The following is a 25,043-nucleotide window of genomic DNA, read 5'->3' as shown; positions in this document are numbered from 1 at the left end:
ATATACATTTATATATTTATATTCTTATATTTTATATTATATATAAATATATTTAACATATAAACATAACATATCTTTCTTAAATATATACATGCATGTGTTTGTATTTATACATACATAATAAATATACACAGTACACACACATATTATGTAAACAAAAACTTTATGAGATTAATCACGATTAATCGCGATTAATCGTTTGACAGCACTAATATATACATATATAATTATAATATAATATATAATTACCATTATATATAATGCATCTATACACTGTATCTAATTTGCATATTAATTCGTTTTTTACTTTTATTATTAGTTTTTTGGCAACATGTAATGAAAAAGAAGTGTAATAATGGGAGTAATAATTGGCAAGATTTTCATAACAATATCTAATATTTCATAGGAATAACATTATAACATTTTTTCACTGTTTACTTGTTGTGTTTCCCAAAATGCGTAATAAATTAATATAACATAACATTTTCCTGAGATGTTGATTTATGACAAACATTTTGAAAATTAGTCAGATTTAAATGATGATTACAAAATATTATCATATATGTTAAATTTGATCACTAAATCAATGCCAGCCATTTTTAAAGACCAAGGAGAGGGAGTGGTCATAAACTTCCAAACTTGAAAAGCCCAGAATGTGCTCTTTACAGGACATCCAGACTTAAAACTGTGACATGTGAGGAGAAATTTGCTAGAATATAATGTCCTCTATACTGGAGGACTTAGTCTACAGGTTAAAAATGATTAATAAAACTTACCCTAATTTAATAAACACGTGTTTAAATTCAACACACAACCACTGCTAGGAAAAAGGAAACATTATAAATTGGATCTTTGCCTGTTTTGATACACTCTCATACTCTCACTTATTTCTTGTCTTCACCATTAAAATGACACTACAGGTGCATCTCAATAAATTAGAATGTCGTGGAAAAGTTCATTTATTTCAGTAATTCAACTCAAATTGTGAAACTCGTGTATTAAATAAATTCAATGCACACAGACTTTTTTTTGTTGGTCTTATGAAGTATTCTAATTTGTTGAGATAGTGAATTGGTGGGTTTTTGTTAAATGTGAGCCAAAATCATCACAATTAAAAGAACCAAAGACTTAAACTACTTCAGTCTGTGTGCATTGAATTTATTTAATACACGAGTTTCACAATTTGAGTTGAATTACTGAAATAAATAAAACTTTTCCACGACATTCTAATTTATTGAGATGCACCTGTATTCCCAGAGCAGCTCGTTATTCAAGTGTCGCAGCACTGCTTTCAAGTTTTCTGAAATAACTCCCACGACTTTCTCTCTAACCGTGGGCGCTTTGTCAGATTTTTTGCCCTTTTTTTTTTTTGTGGGTGCTTTTTTCCTGAGGAACTCAAAAGAAAACTTGCTTTTCATCTTTCTGTTTGGTACTTCAGACAGGAACGACAGATCATATACAGCTGAGCTATATGAAACCACATTAAAGATATGTTGAATTGTAGAGCTCTCTAATTCAATTCTTACTAGTAACAATTGAATTACAGAGCTCTCCAATTGAACTAGAGAGCTCTGCAATTACATTCTTACTAGTAGGAATTCATTTAGAGAGCTCTACAATTCAACATATATTTAATGTGTTTTTTTACTAGTAAAAATGGAATTATAGAGCTCTGTAATTGCATTTTTACTATAAGAATTAAATTAGAGAGCTCTCTAATCGGAATTGTTACCAGTAAAAATTGAAAAAATTTAACTAGTAAGAATTCAATTGTAGAGCCCTCTAATTGTAATTTTTACTCATAAAAATTCAGATGTACAGCTCAGTAATTAAAAATGAATGGAAGTCAATGGAGATGACTAGTAAAAATTCATTTGTAGAGCTCTGTAATTGGAATTCTTACTAGTAAGAACTGAATTAGAGAGTTCTCTAATTGAATTATTACTAGTAAAAATGCAATTATGTCAAGTAACACTGGGAATAGGCCTAAAACGGCTTGCCATCCCTGTTGAAAAAACCAGCATATGCTGGTTAGGTATGTTTTGACGCTGGGATGCTGGTTTAAGCTGGTCCTTTGCTGGTTTAAGCTGGTCCTTTGCCAGCACATAAACCAGCAAAGGACCAGCATAAACCAGCAAAGGACCAGCATAAACCAGCAAAGGACCAGCTTAAACCAGCAAAGGAACAGCTTAAACCAGCATCCCAGCATCAAAACATACCTAACCAGCATATGCTGGTTTTTTCAACAGGGTTAAGCTGACCTCATTACATCCATGGCTGACCGCGTCACACTGCGAGTGAGTGATATCATCAGGAGGATCCAGACCTAGACCTAGATCATCCGAGTGCATTATTCAGTTCAGTTCATTCCTCAAAAAATACATATAGACTACTTGAACATGTCTTTGCATTAACAAAATGCTTTAATAATTCAAAGCATACATTATATTATATTACACAATGCATTATTTTACTACAACTAAACTGCATGACTTGGTAGAAAAAAAGTAATATGATAGACCAAAGTCTAACACTAATTATATAGTCGAACAACAATAATAATGTCAGATACGTTCGAAATCGTGCGCATGCGCAGAAAGGGGGGAGGAGTCGCTGAAAAAAAGTGAATGGCTCTTATGGCTGGCTAGCTAGTCAGATGGGGAAAAAAAAACACATTAAACCGTCCCTGAGTGTGAATTTTACTACAGTACATGTGCTGTAAACCCTTCATAAGGATTTTATGATTGAAACATCTCTCTTTTTGTATGCATTGCTCTTGAAGCTGAGAGTGATAAGAGTCGTTTCCTCTGATCTCATGAGGCTTTAGCATGCTAGCATGCCCTCTGATTTCATATCTCTCCTGAGCGCCGATATCGACCCCAGTTCTCCCAAATCGCTCTATTCCAAAGGTAAGAACGCGTTTTTATGATTCCAAATCCTTTCTTCATTCATTTAGAGTTGCACTAGTCTTTACGGAGACGTTTAGTTGTGCGTAAATATGAGGAATTGCTAACGTCTCTTAGCACGAGAGTAGAGCACGCGCTAGCTGTGTGTATTTATAAATGTGTGTATATGTGAGTCAGTATGCCCATATGTATGAGTGAATGCGAGTCTATATGTGTACGTGTGTGTGTGAGTCAATATATAAATGCGTGTGTGTGTGTGTGTGTGTGTGTGTGAGAGAGAGAGAGAGAGTGAGAGAGTGGGTGTGTGTTTGTTTACCTTTACACACATTTTAAGTGACTCGTGGCTCCGAGACAACCAAGGTTTGTTGTCTAACACCAAAAAAAGTATTTCAGAAACACACTGTACGTGTTTTATGTCCACTGGCTTTTATGTACTATAAATGTTGGACTAGTGGCATGGTAGATGATGCCATATGCAGAAACTGATCCTTAGCTATTATAATTAATATTTCATCTGCCAATAGCAACGCATTCAGCTTGACAGCAAACATGCTGCTGAATCTGGCAGTGTTGACTTGTCATATTAGCAGGTAAGCACATAATTGGCTGATTTGACCATATGATGTTCCTATGTTGATGTGTTGTGAATAGACTGAATTTTTGTGGCTTATGTACAGTAAGTACAGTAAACATGATTGAAGCCAGATACAGTTCACAGATGGTCACCGTGTCGTAAGCCACAGGGAACTAAATAACAGCCTTTTTTGGGTTTTCGAGCAAATTAAGGATGCAGATTTGAATGTGGATTGAATGTCTTAGCTATAGGCCTACCTGTTGCACATGCAGTACTATATTGTTACTTGCATTACTGACATGAATGACACTTCAAAACATGCCTTTCGGTGAGTAGAGGCATGCTGTTACTTTTCTAAGCAACTGATTATTTATTTATGTCTGTCTGTCTGTCTGTTGGACAACAATGCAGATGAAAATGTCCTATTGATTTTTTTTACAACACATGTGCGACTACAGAGCAGCCTTAAGGACATTAACTGGGAACGCTAACTATACTAGTAACTAATTAGGGGAAGGGGTGGACGATATGGCAAAAATATCATATCACGATTTTTTCCAGAATTTGCACTATTTTATCACGATTCTTTGTCATGTTGGTTTTACTATTTTTGCAAGTTGTCTGAGCATTACAGCCAAACTAATTTCCCAATTATAAAGACAAAGCCTTTCAAGGTAACAAAATCTTCTATCCGTATTAGACAGAACTGAATGACAACAGCGAACAAGATGGAGAATGCCGCAGCGAACACATCGGCCAAACAGAAAAACTTATCGGCCAATGCCGATATTTGAAAAATGGCAGATATCGGCCGATATATCGGCCTTGGCGATATATCGGTTGACCACTAATTACAAGTACACCTAATATACAAACAAACAGTGCTTTCCTTTAGGGCTGCACGATAAATCGCATGCAATATTTAATGCGCATCTTGTCAGTAAAGCCGGTTCTGTAATCAGCGGTAAATCTCCATCACGTGCGTGCTTTCACATGGAGCAGCATTAACTACACAGAGCCGTTGTTCACTGACAAGCGAACCGCTGATTACAGAACCGGCTTTACTGACAAGATGCACATTAAATATCGCATGCGATTTATCGTGCAGCCCTAATTTATAGTTCTCAAGCTGTTTGACATGGGTCACTTGTTCAAGCTTGGCCTTTTGTGTTAATTTCACTTTACTTGACTTTCTAGTGATGGACATGTTTAATAGTTCCTTCTAGGAATTGCTTTGTAGATAATTGTTTTATTATGTGGCGCCACCTGCGTTTGGTGGAGTTTTACAAAGCCAGCGTTCATGAAGATGAAGTGTGTAATTATTGTGACACTTGGGCCTCTTTTCCAGCTCCAAGAGAAGTTTTCCTGTCCTTTCGAATTCTTTTGAACAGATTTGATCCCTGCAGTATAAACCACTGCCTAGGCTGAGGAGAGTCGGGCCATCCCATTATCTCTTTGTCGTCCAGGATGCTTGGTGTTAAAACAGCAGGAATGCAGAACATGTGGTATGCAGACCTGCTGACTGCGGCTTCAGTTTCACTACAGACACCAGCGCTTTTATTTACAAAGCATTTCTGTTGGGGAGTGTTGATTCAGGCTCAGATTTCCTTCTCTGTGTTTGTCCACTTTGTTTCTCTGTGCCAGAATGCTACACTGATCCTGAAATTGTTCTATGAATAATGGCCTGTTCACACCAAGGACAGAAACTATAACAATAAAGTATTAATTCTAAAAGAGGTCCGCATTACAGCTATAACGATACAGAGGCATTATTTTTTTTCCAGCTGATGGATAATAAAAACTTTGACCATCCTGCTTTAAAGAGCTTGCGCATTTTTAAAGCAGCAGATGACAAAACTGCAGCATGTGCTTTTAATAAGCGTAACATTACTGTGCATTGGTGTCAACTAGGGGTGTGCGATATTGACAAAAAATTATATCTCGATATTTTATGGGATTTTATCGATAACGATAATTAGACGATATTTTGCTGAGTGTGTTATTGTGCTGGTACCTTAAGGACTGCCGAAGACAGCTGACTCCTAATGTTTTTAATATTCTTCATATTCTGTGTGGTGGTCAGTTCATATTGATATAAATTAATCTTTTCCAATAAATTTAAACTGATTTTTGCATTTTAACCTTTATAAAGCCATTTTTTCTAAAAGTGTCCATTATCTTTTGAGCCAAATTCTTACATTTAATCAGGGAATTAGAATAATAAGACATTTGGGCTGTTACCAAGCAAATGAAATCAACACAGAAGCTGCATCTGAAGTGGCATTTAGATGTATTTACACACATGTATTTTGTTTAATGCAAGACATGAATGCATTTAACCTGCAATTACAAATGCATAAATAATGTTTTGATATATTAAACATAAAACGTTGAATACTGATATTTGAAATGATTTAAAACATGAAAAAAATAAAAAAAGAAAAGAAAGAAAAAGCCGAAATGTGAAATTAAAACGGCCAGCAGGTGGCAGCAAATCACTGTTAATAAGTGAGTCATTGCGATTGAACCGAATCATTTAAACGGTTGATTCATTCAAGAACGAAACACCATCATGTTGCTCAGAGACACAAAACGGCGCTGTGGCTGTATTCGGAATGATTTTTGTTGGCGAAATAGAGCAAAAACAAGCAATATGGTGTCTAAAACGTAAGTCTCTTAATTAACTTATTGTTTATTGAATTCAATGTCACATTTGTAATCATGGTAATTTTTGGAGAAAAACGGCACTCTTCGTGTGAAATTGAATAACTATATGAAGTGGTATAAATATATAAATTTTCTGCCATCATGTCTTGAATTTGTGATCATTCTAAATGCATTTTAATAGACTGAATCACGCAGTGAAAGAAAACACACTAAATGCGCACATGCACTAGTCTAGACTTCACGTAATGTATGCGTGCGCTCTGTAGGGATGTTTTGAATGGTTTTTGCAAAATACTCGATAATGTCAAATCGCACATCGTTAACACAACAATTACGATATTATCGCAGACGATATATATCGCACACCCCTAGTGTCAACACTAATATAGTTATTGTTCTTGGTCTGAATAGATCTTAAACTTCAAAATAGTGTTTGAGACTCTAAAAATGTCAAAACTTTATTTCTTGTTATTTTAACTAAATCACAATCTCACAGTTGGACTTTACTTCTCAATGTGACTTAATTTGTAATTTAAAACACTATTCCCTATTGCTTTTTACTCTGAGGAAAATAGGAAACAGGCTTCCATGAACTAGTCTAATTTTTATATAAGCTGTTTTTTTTGTTTTTTTTTGTCATTTTGTATTTGTTTTAACCGATTTACCAGATAATTGGTCTGAATACATTTTAAAACCTTGAAATGTCATTTTTATATTTTCTAGCAACATTAATACGTAGAAACATATAAATAATTTCTAAAACATTACTTTGGTAACACGGTTGAAATGTTAAATCTGTCACATGCTGTTTACACGGCAATAAAATCTACTCGTCTGCCTTGCTGGAAAAACTGTCCAAATGACAAATTTTATGTTACAGTTTTTTAATAGGGGGAAATAATTCTGTCTCTAATGATTCTGAGATTTGCTTTAGATAATGTAATTATTTGTCAAATTCCACATGCTAATTCTTCTGTTACTTAACATTTTTATTCCTCACAAAAACAAAGCAAATAAACATGAATTTTATTTCATGAACGGTGAAATAATCTGTATTTAGCCAAGCTTGATGATAATTGTTATTACAGTCTTAAATTTACAAAAGCATACAGAGTAATCGCACAGAAATTAGAGTAAAAACAGTGTTGAAACCATTGAGAGTAAAACTGTTGTTTTGGGAAGTAACTCTGTTGTTATGTTTGGCCCAGTCATCTATCAAGGGTTTACAGGTAATGTGAGAGAAGCTGTCATGGTAATATCGGTTCAGTGCTTCCCTATCAACAACGCTGTAATCATCAACATGCTGAAGGAGGCACACGGGCATCACGGGACAGAGTGTCCCTAGATGGAGCTCTGGGAATCATAAACACCTCCTCTGCTTATTAAATATCTGCTGCTGCGCATGAAAGAGGTCGTGCCCAGGGTTAATATCTTCTGATATAACTACATGTGCTGGACCTGCAGCGTTCCAGTATTTTTTTAAATTATGAAGCATATGATATGAGGCAGATTTCTAGTTGCTGACAATATTTTTTTGAAATTGTAAATATTTAATTGGCTGGCTAATACAGCTTTTTCAATATAGCTTATATATAGGGTTTTTATAGGGCAACTAGCTGAAATAAAAAGAAAAGTTTCTTATTAACTTCTTATTAACCCTAAAAAGGGCAAAGCCATAAAAGAGACGTCAGAAAATAATTTTATTGCTATTTTCCATCGTATTGGGACTCAATACAATTTCATGATTTTTTTCAAAACTTGACTCTTATTTTTGATTTTAATGTTTGTATCGCCCAGGATATGTCGCCCCTATAAATTCACTGAAAACAGAACACTTGTTTATCAATGCTTGTTACAACATGGTTGTAATTCCTGAACGCTTTGGAATACAGACCTAAGGTTGGTCTCTTTTTAAAGAACACATTAGCAGATTATTGCTGAAGTGAAAGCATTTCATAAAAAGTAAGTATAAAAAAGTTATAAAAGTTTCAGTTTACAGTAAAGATAATGTAGTATACAATTTTTTATTATATTTTATAAAATATGTTGCACTCTAACATTGCTATAAAATCAAAGCCATATGTCTAACCAAGTTATGTTCCAAATTTGAAGTTGATATCAAAAATTGTGGTTCCTGTGAGATTTTGTTTGGGGCACTATACCAAAAATAACCACTGGGTGACACCCAAACTCTATTGAATTTTTTTTTAATGCAGTTTTCTGTCACAAATCAATCATTTTCTGTCACAGTATCACTTCTATTACGAAACAGTTACCAAATATGAAACATTGACTGTCAGACCTTTCCAACAATATGTGTTTTGTCAAGATTACAAAAAGATTAGATTTTCTATATCTATACTTTGAGTATATATATATATGTTTTTATATCTTAATTTTTTTACCCCTAAAAGGGCAACGTATCCCCTGAGATAGAAACATTTAGAGACAGATTGCAAAAATGTAAGCATGTAATTCATAAAATTTCAATGTAAACCTAAAAAGCTAATGCTGAACAACAGCTTTTTAAACCGGTAAGTCCCCTCCAACATGTGTAAATATGTGAACTAGATCAACTTTTATCAGAGGGAGAGTAGATTTCCCACTACAGGCGGCCATGCAGTTTTAAATGCTTCCAGTGAGCGAAACAAAGAATGTAGAAACAAAGTCACCTCATCTAAATATTCACAACAAACACCCTTTCAAAATGAAACCAGGAAATGAGACATACACTTTCACTGCTTTTCCCCACAGCTTTTCAAATGTTTGTATCCCCCAGGATACGTTGCCCCTTTTAGGGTTAATAAAAATGTTTTGTTTTTTTTAAATATGGTTTTAATTTTACTTTCAGTTTTAGTCAAAACCCTTGTACACTATGTTGTAATTGGATCATGTTATGTATTGCACGTGTATTATTTATTTATAAATGTTCTCTTTTTTTTTTTTTTGTGGGGCGGGGGTGTCTTTTAGATTTGATTATGAATGTAACATTCGTAAATTTTTGTGATGGTAGTTGCTGTCAGTTGCTGCCAAAAACAAGTCATGTGGTAACATGATAATAACTTGTTTATTGTTAAACTCGCCTACACAATTCACAGACTGTAATTTAATAGGCACACACCAATATTTTTGTGGCCTTTGTCTTGTTCATGCATATTTAGGCTATTAAACCTGGATTTAGTGAAACAGTAAAAATAAATAAAAAAATGTTCGGTGTTGCTGCATGCAGCAAGATGCCATCATTGCTCAAGATTTATTGTTCTTTGTTAGCACATCTTAGTACAAGTTAGTACATCTTCACCTCACCCTGACTCTCTCTCACGCTTTCTGTGTGTTTCAGAGTCAGTGTATGACCTGCTCCCTAAAGAGCTGCAGTTGCCCTCGGTCGTCCAGCAGGACAAGCCCACCATGAGCCAGAAGAGCGGTGGAGAGGCCGGACCTCCTCCTCCGGCTGCCCTGGCCTCAGGTAGGACACTTTTCACATCGGTCCTTCCTTCACTGTCTTATTTTACTCATTTTTTGTTCAAGCTAGAAAGACTCTCCTAATCATTTTTGCTCAGTCCTGTGTGTGTGATGTTCAGGTGACTTCCTGTGAAGCTTAACTTTTTCAGATTTTTGTGTTTTTGGATCTTTACTACACTTTTCTCTTTAGTGGTGTGGTGTTTAAATTTTTTTTTCCATCTCAGCATTTGGGTTTGTACTCTTTCCTTTCTAGTGCTGCTGACCTGTGCTTCCTGTTTCACTTGATATCACACTTTTTTTAAAACCCATCTGCACGTCCTGACATTTCTAGTTGTTACTTTTCTTCACTGTCTTTTTTTCTTCTCTCCTTTGGCTGTTTAGATCATGTCAGATTATTTTGCAGACTAACTCATTTCAAGTGTCTTTCTTGACCTGTCCCATTAAACCATTTAAAAAGAGCTTCCTGTTATTGCTGTCAGTGGGGTAGAGTGATTTTCTGACTTTTCTCAGATCACGTTCTGGCGTCTGGAGAGCATGTTATGGTTGAGCCAGTCAAGGCAATATTAAAGGGATAGTTCACCCAAAAATGAAAATGTGATGTTTATCTGTTTACCCCCAGGGCATCCAAGATGTAGGTGACTTTGTTTCTTCAGTAGAACACATTTGATGATTTTTAAGTCTAACCGTTGCAGTCTATCAGTCGTATAATGCATGGCAATGGTAACAAAATCTATGAGAGTAAAAAAAACATGCACAGACAAATCCAAATTAAACCCTGCGGCTCGTGACGACACATTGATGTCCTAAGACACGAAACAATCGGTTTGTGCCAGAAACCGAACAGTATTTATATAATTTTTTACCTCTAATACAGCACTATGTCCAACTGTCTTTGGGCGCGCGCACGGCATCCGGTGCGTGAGGTGTGTACGAGCTCTGGCGTAGTTTACGTTAATGGGTGTTGTCGCGGGAGGAGCAAACGACAGACACAGTGGGTGTGGCATCAGCCCTCGGAGAGGCTTTTATTACAGAAAATAGACAAAGTGTCCAGAAAAAAGGGAATCAAGTGTCCAAAATAAACAGGGGATCTGGTGTCCTCGTTGTGCTGCGGGTTTCGTGAAGGGAAGGGCAGTGATCAGGAAGGGTCCAGGTAAGGGGCGGAGTCCGGCGGCCGCAATTCATTTTTGGGTGAACTATCCGTTTAACAGCACTTACTGGCTGGCAGTGGTCCTTGGCGCATTAGGTAACATCTTGGAAAAAAAAAAATTTCATAAGTTATTTTACATCTTTGTCTACAATTACATTGGCGTTAGGCCTAATTTAAGGCTTTTCTCTTAATCCTTTTGCTTCTTTTTTGGAGGCCTTTGCTTCTCTCAGCTAATGATACAATTACTTTTAATCGGAGTAGGGCTGGGCAATATAGCAAAAAAAAAAAACCCCACATTAAATCTGTTTTTATATATGAATACTTCAAACTTGTTTATGTATTCATTTGCTCGTAAAAAACACTTTTTCCAGCATTGTCAATCAAATACAATAAAAAGTAGTTAAACATGATCATGAACTGTTTTACACAATGTTTTTTATTAATTGAATTTAAAAGAGAATGTTTAATAATTTCTGTTTACATGCACCAATATAAGAATACATATTAACAGCATGATGCATAATAAATGCCAGTATTTAAAGTTGAGATGACATCATAGGTGAGCCTGTTTATTTTCTTAAAAATTTATGAAAATTATATTTTATGAAAATGCTTTGACTTCATAATCTTTAATCAGACTGTAAAAATATAATTTTTACTTGACAATTCACTTCGGTTTTATGCCGACATCAAAATATATATTAAAACATTTGGCACATGAAAAGTCCAGTGCCACACAAGGATGTCTGTGAATATTCTAGAGCGATGACATTAACAAATATTTTTGATTCATTTAAATTAATATGCAGAAATCAAACTGTTGTGATTTCTGGTACTCCGTTTAAATTAGAGACATTATTAAAATATCTTGTTTTATTGCTTTACGCGTTTAAAGTCACTTTGACATTTACAACTTTGCTTCGGTCAACAAAATAATATCAAATATATCGCCCAGTCCTAATTAAAAGGCAATACTGTGATTGCAAATATGTTTGCAAGTAGCCAGGTTAACGTTACACTACTTCCTGTTTTGACAGGAAGCTGAGGGATCTTTAAGCGAAGCAGCCCAGACAAATATCAGTGTTTTTGCAGCAATAAATTTGAGGTAAAACAATCAACCAAAACCAAATCCACCACCAAATTAGGACTGTGAAAAAAAACAATTATTGATTCTGTACAAAAACTGGCCCATGAAATTTGTAATCTAAAAAACAACAACAAAAAAAACATGTTTTTATGAATATTATGATTTTTTGCTCAAATTATTCTGACCAAAATTTGCTGATATCTACATTGGATGACCAGCACTTATTGTTTATTCGCTGTCATTTGTCGTTTTTATTCCAGGGAGTTCCCTCTGAATCAGGGAGAGTCTGCATATAAAATGGTCTGCAGTTCTCTGCTTCGTAGGTCAGAAGCTTGTTTATTCTGTCTCCATGGCTACGTTCAGTCCCAACCAAATCGTCCAATTGGCATGCATTAGTCGACACCTCAGAATTGTCATTGTGCAATATTATTTGTCTATGAGAGGCTGTTTTGAATAGATCAGCTCTGGGTTATCAACCAGTACCACACCAATTCGCCCAATTGGCATGCATTAGTCTCAGAGTTATCATTGGCCAATGTAATTTGGCTTTTTTAAAAATAGATCAGCACTGGGTTATGCTGAAGTGACAACAAATCTGTATACCCCTTACGCATGTTTATTTTTTGCTTTTTTGTGATAGGACTAGTTATTGGGCCATTATTGAGATTCTACAAAATGTTCCAAAGAAGAATTAATATACATTTAAGAAAGAAATAGGGGATTGGATAATGCAGCAGCTTAATTAGGCCTACATCAATTACCGATTTCATATTAACAAGACATTCAAAACAGATAAAGGGCAATGACCAGATATCATGTCGAGTTTCACTGCTTGATCGGGACTGCTAGCCAGATTTGCACGGACAGGTTTTATTAACGTTCTGCATTGTGCACACTACAGATGCTGCTGCCACTTGCGCCGCTGCCTCCTCCCCTGGAGGACTCAGCAGTACACTTCCTTCCTGTCCCAGCATGCTCTCTGCTACCTCAGCCCCAGAGCAGGCTTCCAGGCTCCACAGCGGTCCTGCCGCAGAGGGGATGCCAGAGAGGATGGGTGTGGAGCCTGGATCAGTGGTGGCTATCAGTGCACTAGATACTGTCGGAGCCACACAGAGCCAGGCGACCCCTTCGAAGCGGCGGACCGTCCTGAGCATCTCGCCCCCTCCGGAGGACCTGCTGGATGACAGTCGCATGTCCTGCCAGGATGATGTGCTTCCCAACCAGGACTCGGAGCAGAGTAGCAGTATGTGGATGGACGACTCTGTGTCCAACTTTAGCATGGGCAGCAGCAATTCGTACAACGACAATACTGAAGTGCCCAGAAAGTCTCGCAAGAGAACTCCTCGCCAGCGGCCGGGACCAAAGCCTGCGGCCCGGGAAGAAGCCGGCATGGATGTGTTTGATGCAGACAGCGCTAAAGCGCCGCACTTTGTTCTTTCACAACTGGGTTCAGATGCCAAAGTCACACCCAAAGTGAGGTTGGTGACCTTGTCATTTTTGACCTCAAAAATTTCAAAATGAGGTTTAATGTAGAATTTAAAGGATTAGTTCACTTCCAGAATAATAAAAAAAAAAGTATGATAATTTACTCACCCTCATGTCATCAAAGACGTTCATGTCTTTTTTTCTTCAGTTGCAAAGAAATTAAGGTTTTTGAGGAAAACATTCCAGGATTTTTCTCCATATAGTGGACTTCAACAGGGACCAACGGGTTGAAGGTCAAATTGCACTTTCAATGCAGCTTCAAAGGGCTCTACACGATCCCAGCTGAGGAATAAGGGTCTTATCTATCGAAACAATCTGTAATTTTCTAAAAAAATTAAAATGTATATACTTTTTAACCACAAATGCTCGTCTTGCACTAGCTGCACAATGCACATCCGCAACTTGACGCATTACGTGATCACGTTGGAAAGGTCACGCGTGGTTAGTTCTTTGTCTGTGTACTCCGGTTCATAAAGGTGGAGCAGCAACTTCTCCAACATCAAAATCGTCCGACATCTTTGTTTTACCTTTTTTGTAAAGGGCGTTTGACTTTCTTTGCACGTTCGCTTTGTAAACAATGGGTCTGTACTTCCCTCTACGTCACACGTGACCTTTCCAACGTAATAACGTAATGCATGAAAGTCCAGCTAGTGCAAGATGAGCATTTGTGGTTAAAAAAGTATATAAATTAAAAAAATTTTTTTTTTTAGAAAATCACAGATCGTTTTGCTATATAAGACTCTTATTCCTTGGCTGGGATCATGTAGAGCCCTTTGAAGCTGCGCTGAAACGGAAATTGGGATCTTCAACCCATTGGCTCCCATTGAAGTCCACTATATGGAGAAAAATCCTGGAATGTTTTCCTCCAAAACCTTAATTTCTTTGCAACTGAAGAAAGAAAGACATGAACATCTTGGATGACATGGGGGTGATTAAATTGTCAGGAAATTTTAATTCAGGAGTGAACTAATCCTTTAAAAACATGTCACGGAAGACGAGTCACTGTATGTGTATGTAGTTGCTTTTTTGCAATGTATTAATGTTTTTTTTGTTTTTTTTTTTGACTTTTTCATTTTACCTTTAGCTCTCTGGAAGTGTCAAACAATCAGAAGGGGGGAATTCTTTCCATTCAATACCCTCAGAAGAGCGAAGGGAAGGAACTGAAGATTTTGATTCAGCCTGAGACGCAGCACAGAGCACGATACCTCACGGAGGGAAGTAGGGGATCCGTCAAAGACCGGACCCAGCAAGGATTTCCTACAATCAAAGTAAGAATTGAATGCACATTATATTATCTGGACAAATATGCATTTATGGATAATACAGTTTATGTGGTAACGTTTCTAAATGTGGTACATCAGTTAGAGGGAGTCAGTGAACCAGTGGTGCTCCAAGTGTTTGTGGCTAATGACGCTGGACGTGTGAAGCCTCATGGGTTTTATCAAGCCTGCAGAGTGACGGGGCGCAACACAACGGCCTGTAAGGAAGTGGATATTGAAGGGACCACAGTTATTGAAGTAAACCTTGAGCCGACCAACTCTATGACCCTAGCGTAAGGATCATTCTGTCTGTGGTTTCCGGTGGCAGTTACAGTCTCTTTTAGTTAATATGTATTGTTAAAGTGTATTGTGATGTGTCTTGGCAGCGTGGACTGTGTTGGAATCTTGAAGCTGAGGAATGCCGATGTTGAAGCTCGTATTGGGGTTGCTGGCTCCAAAAAGAAGAGCACTCGAGCTCGTTTGGCCTTCAGAGTCAACATCCCAAGACCTGATGGATCTGTCCTAACCCTCCAGGCCCTCTCCTCTCCTATTTTATGTAGTAAGTGCAAAGTATATCAGGGTACAGATTTGATATTATTTTCCACATTTGTGACTTATTCCTTGTCACATTTTCAGCTCAACCAGCTGGAGTGCCTGAAATCCTTAAGAAGAGTCTTCACAGTGGCACTGTCGCAGGAGGAGAGGAAGTCTTTATCATCGGCAAGAACTTTCTCAAAGGAACCAAAGTTCTTTTTCAGGAAAATTCTACAGGTATTGCATGCATGATCATCTAATGCCTTTTACATCTAACAAGCACTATAATGCCCCACACATGGCAATGAGACATGAAATTTAGCTTGCGTAGCTAGTCTCCTTTCTGTTAAAGTGCAAGTGTACAATATGTTTTGAACCCAAGTACATCCTTTTCCTTTGTTTTCCTTTCAGATGAAAGTGGCTGGCAGGCCGAAGCAGAAATTGACATGGAACTTTTTCATCAGGCAAGTGCAGGACATGGCTTTACTGTTTTTAGTTCTGTTGTGTAATACTTATCATTCATAAATATCTTGTCTAAAGCATCTTTTCAACATAATTCGATCCAGAATCATCTAGTGGTGAAGGTTCCCCCATATCATGACCAGACAGTGACCTCCCCAGTGTCCGTTGGGATTGCTGTAGTGACAAACGCAGGGAGAACACATGATCTACAGCCTTTTACCTACACTCCTCTAACAGGTTGGTGAAAAGATGATACATTTATGATATCAACAGATATCCAGCTCAAAAGTTCATGATAAATATACTGAATATGTGTTGACCGTAAGCAAAGTGTGTAATTTTCTTCTTTGGATAGTCTTAGACCAGTGGTTCCCAACCTTTTTTAACTCACGGCCCACACAACCAAACACATATATTTCTGCGGCCCGCTACAAAAAAAAAAAAAAAAATTTTAATTAACCTATTTGTGTCGAGAAGGTAAAATCTAATTTTCACCAATTGTGTGAGGTTTTCCAGCCTTTTTCGATGAGCTTTGCAACACAATAAGGTGCCTCCACTCTTACCCCAAGTCCTAACCAAACGCGACAAGATTCCAACGACAAGGAATTTGGCTGTCCACACCAGACGCGATGCAACAACACGACGTGACAGAATCAATCAAATAACACAGCCATTCAGAAGCGCAGATACTCACTGCACTCCCGATGAAATGGACAAGTTTATAATCTAATTTATAAATATTAAACCTTTTTAACATTATTAAAAGTACATACTGAGTGACTGATACCATCTTTGTTATGAAATACACTTGTTGGTTCGCATTGAGTTCACAGTTTTAACGTACATGTTTGCTTTAATTTATTTTTAAGATCTGAGGTAAACTATCTGTTGTTGTTTTCAGTATGAAAGTGAAGTGACGTGTGGCCAAGTTTGATGACACATAATCGGAATTTGTGCTCTGCATTTAACCCATCCAAGTGCACACACACAGTAGTGAACACACACACACCGTGAACACACACCCGGAGCAGTGGGCAGCAGCTGGGGGTTCGGTGCCTTGCTCAAGGGTCTCACCTCAGTCGTGGAAGAGAGCGCTGTACATTCACTCCCCCTACCGACAATTCCTGCCGGACCCGAGACTCGAACCCGCAACCTTCAGGTTACAAGTCTGACTCTCTAACAATTAGGCCACGACTGCCATAAATGTCATGCAAAATGATATTCAAACTCACATTAGACACTTTTAACATTGATTAAAGCACAGTATCAGTACCTGAGATTATCATTGTTATAGTTTGTATGCTGTTGTTCCAGACGCGACGTCGCAAAAATAGAAACTATTTCTGAAATAGAAATTTTGCGTGTCGCCATCACATTAACATGGAAAAGATAGCCTACCTTTTATCGCGTGTCGTGGCATAGCGTGTAGTTAGGACACGGTGTTACTGTTGTCGTTGCCAGGGAACGCAGTTTCAAGCGTTTTTTCCTGCTTTGGTACTCTTAAGTTTGTTCTCAAAAAACTCTGTAATCTTGGATGTAGGGCTGGGCGATATAGCTAAAAAATGTATCAACGATATAATGTTTCATATCGTTCGGTATCGATAATTATTGACATTTTTTATAACCTTTTTTAAAACAGAGCAATAGAAAAAATGTTCAAATTTAACCACTGTATTTTTTAATTATTATTATTTATATTATTATAATAATAATATTATATTATTATCTCTATTAATAATACTTAGCGGCCCCCCTGCAATACCGTTGCAGCCGAAAACCACTGTCTTAGACGGTATCACATTTTATGGTTAGGGCCTTGAACAATAAATCAGTTGAGTGTAATTTTAGGGGTGGGGTTAGGGTTTTAGTGGTAGGGATAGTGTTTTCTCTATGGTTGTTTGATAATAATGTTTGGCAGCATGATTAGCAAAGCATATTACTGGGTAAATTAAGCAAATTTACTTTGGTAAAGCAAGTATGAAATTGTGAATCTTAGTATAGCAAAGACTTATCATGTGAATATTAATTTGGTCATGCTGACCGTGCTTTGTAACTGTCCTGAAGTGTCCTTTTGCATGGCATAGGATTGGTACATTTGCAATGTTCCGGTGACACCCTTTGGGACAGAGTATTATACAATTGCACTTCTGCACCAGCAGATGATGTCATCATTCATTATTTTAACTCTTTTCAAACAGAGAAGGTTGAAATACCAGTGAAATCAGAACTGCCAGTCACAGTCAAGGCTTGTACCTTTGAAGAGCAGATAAAAGGTGTGGCATTATCAAAATATTTTCATGTTTTGCTGCCATTACACTTTAATTTTTTGATAGACTCCTTAAAGCTTTAAAGTTTGAACTCATGTATTTTATGACTTTGTTTACAGCAATGCAAAATGAGACCAGTTGTCTAAACAATGTCTTAATGTTACCTATTGTCAAACGAGAAGAACCTATGGAAGTTTCCTGTAATGCAGCACCTTCAGACATTTTTAAGGTACTGTCATGCTTTTGTAATTCAAGTTCCAGGTTTAACCTTGGAATCTTTTAGTTTAGGAATTAAACCCAAGCAAAGTATTGATTTTATGAATGGGGCATGAAAATTAACACATTTTCTCATTTTTTAAATGCAGCCTGTAGAGGCCCTTAGTTCAACCCAACACATCTTGGAGATAAGTACTGTCCTTCCCTCTGCCACCAAGTCTTTTCCAAGTCCTGTGGCTCTTCAACCCGTTGACTCACAAGAGCCATCAGCTCAAATATTTACAACTCAAGAAACCTTATCCACCATACAGAAGCAGGACATACCTTCACCTGCATCGTTCCAAGTGTCCTTGTCGGAAGACACAACAGTTCTCCAGCCTGTTCCCCCTCAGGTCCCTCAGCAGTTCTTGCGGGAAACTCCAGAAACTTTGTCTCCAGAGGACAACAGTGCAGATGGAAGTGGAATGGTATTGGTGGGCATAGACTCTCGGAATCCTCCATCCCAGCGGCCACAAGTTCAGGCTCTTTTGCCCCAGGATGGTGTTGCACAGCTAGAGAGAGCGGTAAGAGAGCTGCAAGCACAACAACAGCTAAATTCTGTACTTTATAGCCCGACACCATCTGCAGAGAGCCTTCAGCAACACGTCCAGGAAAACATGAACAGTTTAAGGTTGGGTGGAAATGAGACAACTCTAACAAACCAGCTACAGCAGCAGCAAGAGCAGAATATATTGGAGAATCTGCATCATCAGCAACAGAAGGCACTTGTGGATCTACAACATCAACAGACAGTCCTTGAAAATTTGCAGCAACATCAGAAGGTCTTGGAAAATCTCCAGCAACAGGCTCTTGGCAACATTCAGCAGCAGCAAACACGCAAAGTTTTGGAGAATCTACAGCATCAACAGCAGCACCAGAAAGTCATGGAAAACATTCAGCAACAAAGTTCTATAGTGACTCTGCAGCATCAAAAAGTTCTTGATAATCTTCAACAGCAGCAACAGCATCAGAAAAATTTAGAAACTCTTCAGCATCAGGAAGTAATAGAGAGCCTAAAGCAACAATTACAGTCAGAGCTCTTGCAGACACATATTCCAATGCAGTGCACGCCTAGCTTCTCTAATGAACAACAAAGCTCCACACAGACTAATACTCTATCGCAGCCCTCTGAAGGCTTCCTCCAGAACCCACCCCAGCAGCAGTTGCAGCAGCAAACTACTCTTTTCCAACAGACAGGGGGTCTTATGACCATTCAGACATCAAGCTTTCTGCAGCAGCCATCCTCTCAACCCTCACCTCCACAGCCTCTTTTTCAGAGTCATAACCCTTTGACTGAAACGCAAGACTCGCAGACAGTACTCTTTGGAACAACAAAGTCACCACAAGTCCAAGCAACCTTATTTCCTGGTACCATGACAATGCTAACAAGCACCAATCTGCCTACAGATCAGCAGGCTCCTTCAGCTAGCTTGTTTATTGCGCAGAGTGTGTTGCCTGGCCAGCTATCATCGGACAATAATCCGAACCAGCAGCAGCAACAGATAGCTTTCCTCACGCCCATGCAGACATCTGGAACAGAAGCTCAGACTGTCTCACTTTTTCAGGGACAAGCACAGTTGTCCACCCCAATGGAACAACAACAGTCTCCCCAACAACAACAGATGGCAACACCCCAACAGGCCCCTCTTTTTCCAAATATTGCCACAATATCCCCAAATCAAACACAACCACCAACACAGACAGGCATATTGTTCTGTACCACAACCATTAATCCCCATGATCTGCCCCAGGCTCTGCTATTCAGTGGCCAGAACCAAGCTTCACTAGCAAGTGACCGTCTCCCAGAGAATATCTTTCAGGAGCAGCAACCCATGCAAGTTGTTCCCAGCTCTGAAAACATTACTGTAAACAACCCTTCAAACCAACCCACCACCTCAGCAGCCCAGCCAACTCCGAATCCACCAATTCTTTTTCCACAAGCCAGTGTTGTGAGTGTTGCCCAACAAGACTCGGCAGAGCCCATGTCTTTTCAAGACCAGAGTACCGTTGTGAGTGACTCGTCTGCCAGTATGCCTTCAACACGGACAGAACTTTTTCAGGACCAGCAACCTATGCAGGTTGTCCCCAGTGCCACCAGCGTAACCCCTGTCTCTCCTACAGACCAACCTTCTGTCAACATTTTTTTGCCTCAGTCAGCCATTTCAGCCCTGCAAGGTGGTGTAAGTGCTCAGGAGTTACCTACAACTGCCACAGCAGCCACCATCTTTAGTGGACAGAGTGGTGTGGCAGTGGGCGGTCTCCAGAACACCACATCTTCCGCCCCTCAGCAACCTCCCAGTCAACTCTTTCAGACAGCTATTGGGGGAACTCTCAGCCAACCTGGACAGCCAGGACAAGCAGGCCTTTTTCTTTTTGAGATTCCCAGTGGTAAGTGCAATTAAGTCAACATGAAATCAGAATTGCAATCATGCTCAAAAGATTCTTTAGAGCAGTGCTTCTAAAACCTGTCCTGGGGACACCAACACTACGCATTTTATATGTCTCCCTCATTGGACACAACTAATTTAAGTTATGCAGTCTCCTTTAAATGAGCTGGTCGGTTGAATCAGGTGTTAGAAGAAGACAACAAAATGTTCAGTTGTGGGGGGTCCCCAGGACTGGTTTAAGAGGCACTGCTCTGGAAGGTGATCCTGGTCAAAAACGCTCTTTAGAAGTTGGTTTGTTCTTTCTGAGATTCCCAGTTGCAAGTACTATTATGTCAACAACATTGTCAGAATTGCAATCTTAGCAAATAACGGTAACATTGGTACATGTGGAGATGCTCTGGAAGGTTATTCTGTCCTTGACCTTGTCCAGGGGTGTCCAAACTGTGTCCTGGAGGGTCACTGTCCTGCAGAGTATAGCTCTATCTTAGACAGTGGCCCTTCAGGAGCAGGATAGGACATCATTGATCTAGTCCATGGGTAGGCAAGTTCTGTCCTAGGCCACATCCACACAAAGCCAGAGCTTTCCCTATCTGATCTTTTTTTTCCTTGTTCTTCCGTAAAATTTCTACCGGGTAACTGTTTGATCGCAACAGGCGTTTTCCCACCCAAGACATCTCAGTGCGGTACGCACGCGCTGTGATAAAGCGTTTCTATGCGCTATATCCATCTATAGCTTTAATGGATATTTGCGTTATGTTGATGTTAATACAGTAATTCGGTGTGAATACAGTAATGGGGGGGGGGCGTGCGAGTGAAATTAGACAAACTTAAGGGGCATGTCCTAAAAGGTTGAAAACCCATGGTGTAGAGAGCACTATGAATTGTTCTTCACGAGCACAGTAACTGAAATTTAAATCTGTTAAAAGAAAAGGCTCAATAAACTAACGCAGATTTAATGCACTGCGCATTATTATCTCTTCACTTTGTGCTTTGAACTTATTCATGCGGAGCGCTGTGATTCCGTGTTGCTTCAAGCGCATCATTCTGCGCACGGGATGCGCATAAGCGCTTTGTGCCGGTCTGTATTGGAGCCTTTCGTATTATAATACTTTTGTGCAATGAAAGATTAATAATAGCCTTTCTTGTTCGTCTTATCTATCATATGTTGCTGCAACATTACTGTGCTATACATTTAAAAGAAATGTCTTTTAATTTATAAAAAGTACTTGTTTTTCATGAATGTATTTTACAACAATACAAAGAGCAATGTGTAACATTTTACCAGATTTAGTCCTACACTTATTCACTTTTATTTGTTCCCCACTAAATAATGTATTTTTTTTTCACTCAAAGTTTAGATTTGATAAAATTAGATTTTATAAATCTCATGATTTTCCTAGAGTAACTTTTCCTACCGAATTGTCCACTAACCTAGTTTATAATAGCATTTTTGTTATAGATTATGGTTATAAATTTTTTTTTGTTTGTTATTTTTCTTAATAATGAAGTTGTCTATGTTTAGTAGATCGTGTGTAACACACAAAAGAGTGACGATCAGGTCAACACACATTGAGGTATAGAAATAATACATTGATTTCGGATCGGAACTGCACTGGTATCGGATCGATATCGGTATCGGCAGATACTCAGAATTTTTGGTATCGGATCGGGATCGGTTCTGAAAAAATGGTATTGATCCAGCCCTACTTATTACACTATTTATTCATCTGTGTTAATGTTAGTTAATAAATATACAGTTGTTGATTGTCTGATTATGGTGTTTGTTGTTGTTATGTGATGTAGTGGTGTCTGACTAGGGTCAAGACGTGGGGTGATGACATCATCGTTTCACAAAATATACGGATTGGCTGTACATACAAAAACGCAAGGGTGTCGTTTTCAGATTTATCCACTCTGGGCCACGTTTCAAAAAATAGCAGTTTCAGGCTCCCAAAACGCTGGATCCGTATGGACAAAGCGCAGATAAAATACAAAATTTTTACGTATACAGCTAAACGCCATGTGGACGGGCCCCTAGAGAGTCCAGCTCCAATCCTAATCAAACACACCTGATCAAGCTAATCAATGTCTTCAGGATTACTAAGGCTATAGGCAGGTGGGTTTTTTTAGGGTTGGAGCTGAACTCTGCAGGACTGTGTCTCTCTAGAACCGAACTTGCCTACCCCTGATCTAGTCCCAGTCAAAAACTCTTGGATCTGGCATTGGAGTAGTACTCCATTGTGGAATGCAAAATTTTATAATCAAGCAAATTCTTGATGATCTGGGCCAGGGCTGGGCAACTCCGGTCCTGAAGTGCCACTGTCCTGCAGAGTTTAGCTTCACACCTGAACAAGCTAATCAATGTCTTCAAGATCACTAGAAAGCTACAGGCAGGTGTGTTTGATTAGGGTTGGATCTAAACTCTGCAGGACAGTGGCCCTTCAGGACCTGAAGTTGCCCAGCCCTGGTCTAGGCTATTTTACATTTATTTCTCATGTAACAATGTGCACATCTTCAGATGTTGCATTAACTTTCGAAATTAGTCAGTGGCGATAGCCTTGTGGAAGGTATGCCGACATACTGCGCCGTTGCCCTACGGGCATCCCGAGTTTGAATCCCGACTTGAGAATCTTTCCTGATCCCACCCCCTATCGCTCTCCCACTTCGCTTTCTGTCAGTTCTGTCCTATCGTAATAAAGGGGAAAATGCCAAAAAATAGGCTAAATCTAAAAAAAAAAAAAACATTCTAAATTAGCCTAAATGCAGAAGGTGCCATTCTGAGCCTCAAAAAGCCTATTCTCTCTTTTATTAGAATGTGGACCGCTAATGAATTCTCCTGGTCCGTCATTGTCAGATCAGCTTGTCACCATGGGCCATCCCGGTTCGGATCAGACCCAGCTTCAAACTAGTGCACAGATTCACCCCTTACTGGACCAGTCCAACAACTTTGATGATAAGATAGACGAACTTCTGGAACGTTTTCAGGAGCAGGAAAAGACGCTTCCTAGGGATTTCTTGGACCATTAAAGATAAGTAGTCTGAAACCTCAATCCAGTAGACCCAACGTCCACACTGCTTGTTGATGTTTCTTTACATCTCGTGTCTTGTGTAGGTATTAACTAAACTTGGGGGTTGTCTCAGTTGGGGGGTCTTCACTTGTATCTATGTTTCTGAAAGCTTGTAATGTGTTGTTTTGGCGGGACATGTTACGTATGGATGTCGTCACAGCTCCTTTTTCTGGACATGAAAGGGTCCACTTCACTGAGGCCACTGTTTGGCATGTCAACATATCATGTGACCCATTAAGCCATTAAGTATATTGGCACTTTGCTACTTTGTATTGTGTTCTTGACTTCCACTTGAATCTTGTCCATTTATTGCCATCATTAATCTGTTTTCCAGTAGAAACCAACCTAGTACAACATAAATTCAAAAGCTCTCTGTTGCCGTTGAGATACTAATACATTGTGAATGAATTTGAAATATTTAGCACTTTAGGGAGTTCCTACCGGAGATTCTCCCTTTTAGCTTTGTAACCCATGTGTGTCTACCTGGCTGTCAAAGCGTTTCATGTTTTGATAGTCATAATGCTTTTCTAAAAATGTGTTTGTGTGTCATTACTCTTTAGTGTCTCTTTTCAGAATATAGCCTATTTTATGAGCCATGTTTAATGTTTTAAGTGTTTGAATGTTTGACATGTCCATCTAATCTCTCCATTTTCACATAACATTTAAAGTCAAGATGCTCTATGTAAATCACTCCTCTCCTTCTCCTCTGTTTTAGGTTTGTTATTTAATTTTATTTAAATGATCAAGAGGTCCAACTTGTAGACATGAATTCCTGTCAGGGATGTGAAAATGTGCAACATTGCCATTGAGATATGTGAACAGATTGTATTATCATCCACCAGAGGGTCTACAATGTGTGTGTTTATGTGCTCAGCAGAAAGACATGGAGCACATTTGTACTATATAAGATGCAGCTATGTTCTTGATTTTGAATTATATGTGGTTCATGGTGATTATTCAAATAAGCACAAGCTTGGGAAGAGGATTTGTTGCGGTGGTGCATGCAAGGGATAGTTCACCCAAATATGAAAATCAATTTTTACTCATCTCTATGCTGTTCCAAACTGGTATGACCTTCTTTCATCTGTGGTGCTCAAAAAACATAAATTGAGGGTATTTTGCTTTATGAGGAATGCAGGAATGAGATCTGAGAGCTATCATGGAAATTTTTGGTCTGTTCCTCACACACGGCATCTGAAAACTTGGAATATTGTGCACTTGCTTTTTTATGAGTTAGGTTTAGGTCATTGAATGCTTGTGTTGCAAAAGCACTGAAAACATTCTTCAGAATTGTGCCTTTTGTGTTTCACAGAAGAAAGGCGGTCATACAAATTCTGAATGGAATGACAGGAGTGTTAGAAAAATAATGATAGGATATTTATTGCTGATGTGAACTATCACAACTATGGGGGTGTTTTTTGGGCAGCTTAAAATGGAAGTTAGGTCCATATTTCCTTGAGGGTTTAAGAAGGGATTGGTTTGT

General features: G+C 38.5%; 1 protein-coding gene across 2 annotated transcripts; it reads left to right on the top strand.

The window, feature by feature from the left end:
- Positions 1-2,654: 2,654 nt before the first annotated feature.
- On the top strand, positions 2,655-25,037 carry LOC107742624 (nuclear factor of activated T-cells 5-like). Of its 2 annotated transcripts, XM_016555673.1 has the most exons (13): positions 2,655-2,909; positions 9,488-9,613; positions 12,745-13,321; positions 14,413-14,596; positions 14,690-14,880; positions 14,974-15,146; positions 15,224-15,358; positions 15,533-15,585; positions 15,688-15,820; positions 17,782-17,856; positions 17,970-18,079; positions 18,216-20,493; positions 23,305-25,037. In XM_016555673.1, the coding sequence occupies exons 1-13, from the start codon at positions 2,837-2,839 to the stop codon at positions 23,517-23,519; spliced, it is 4,323 nt and encodes a 1,440-aa protein (XP_016411159.1). In that variant the 5' UTR covers positions 2,655-2,836; the 3' UTR covers positions 23,520-25,037. The 2 variants fall into 2 exon arrangements, with proteins under 2 accessions (XP_016411159.1, XP_016411160.1); XM_016555674.1 differs by lacking the exons at positions 2,655-2,909; positions 9,488-9,613 and adding an exon at positions 12,009-12,166.
- The last annotated feature ends 6 nt before the right edge of the window (positions 25,038-25,043 follow it).

This window comes from Sinocyclocheilus rhinocerous, unplaced genomic scaffold (assembly GCF_001515625.1).
Source record: "Sinocyclocheilus rhinocerous isolate Xijiao unplaced genomic scaffold, SAMN03320098_v1.1 scaffold1398, whole genome shotgun sequence".
Classification (NCBI taxonomy): domain Eukaryota; kingdom Metazoa; phylum Chordata; class Actinopteri; order Cypriniformes; family Cyprinidae; genus Sinocyclocheilus; species Sinocyclocheilus rhinocerous.
The sequence above is the reverse complement of the archived record's forward strand: the minus strand, read 5'-3'. Positions and strand labels throughout refer to the sequence as shown.

Coding starts and splice junctions, on each gene's coding strand:
- LOC107742624 (XM_016555673.1), top strand. CDS start 2,837: ATGCCCTCTGATTTCATATCTCTCCTGAGCGCCGATATCGACCCCAGT. Junction 15,586..15,687: donor ACATGGAACTTTTTCATCAG/GCAAGTGCAGGA, acceptor AATTCGATCCAG/AATCATCTAGTGGTGAAGGT. Junction 17,857..17,969: donor CTTTGAAGAGCAGATAAAAG/GTGTGGCATTAT, acceptor CTTTGTTTACAG/CAATGCAAAATGAGACCAGT.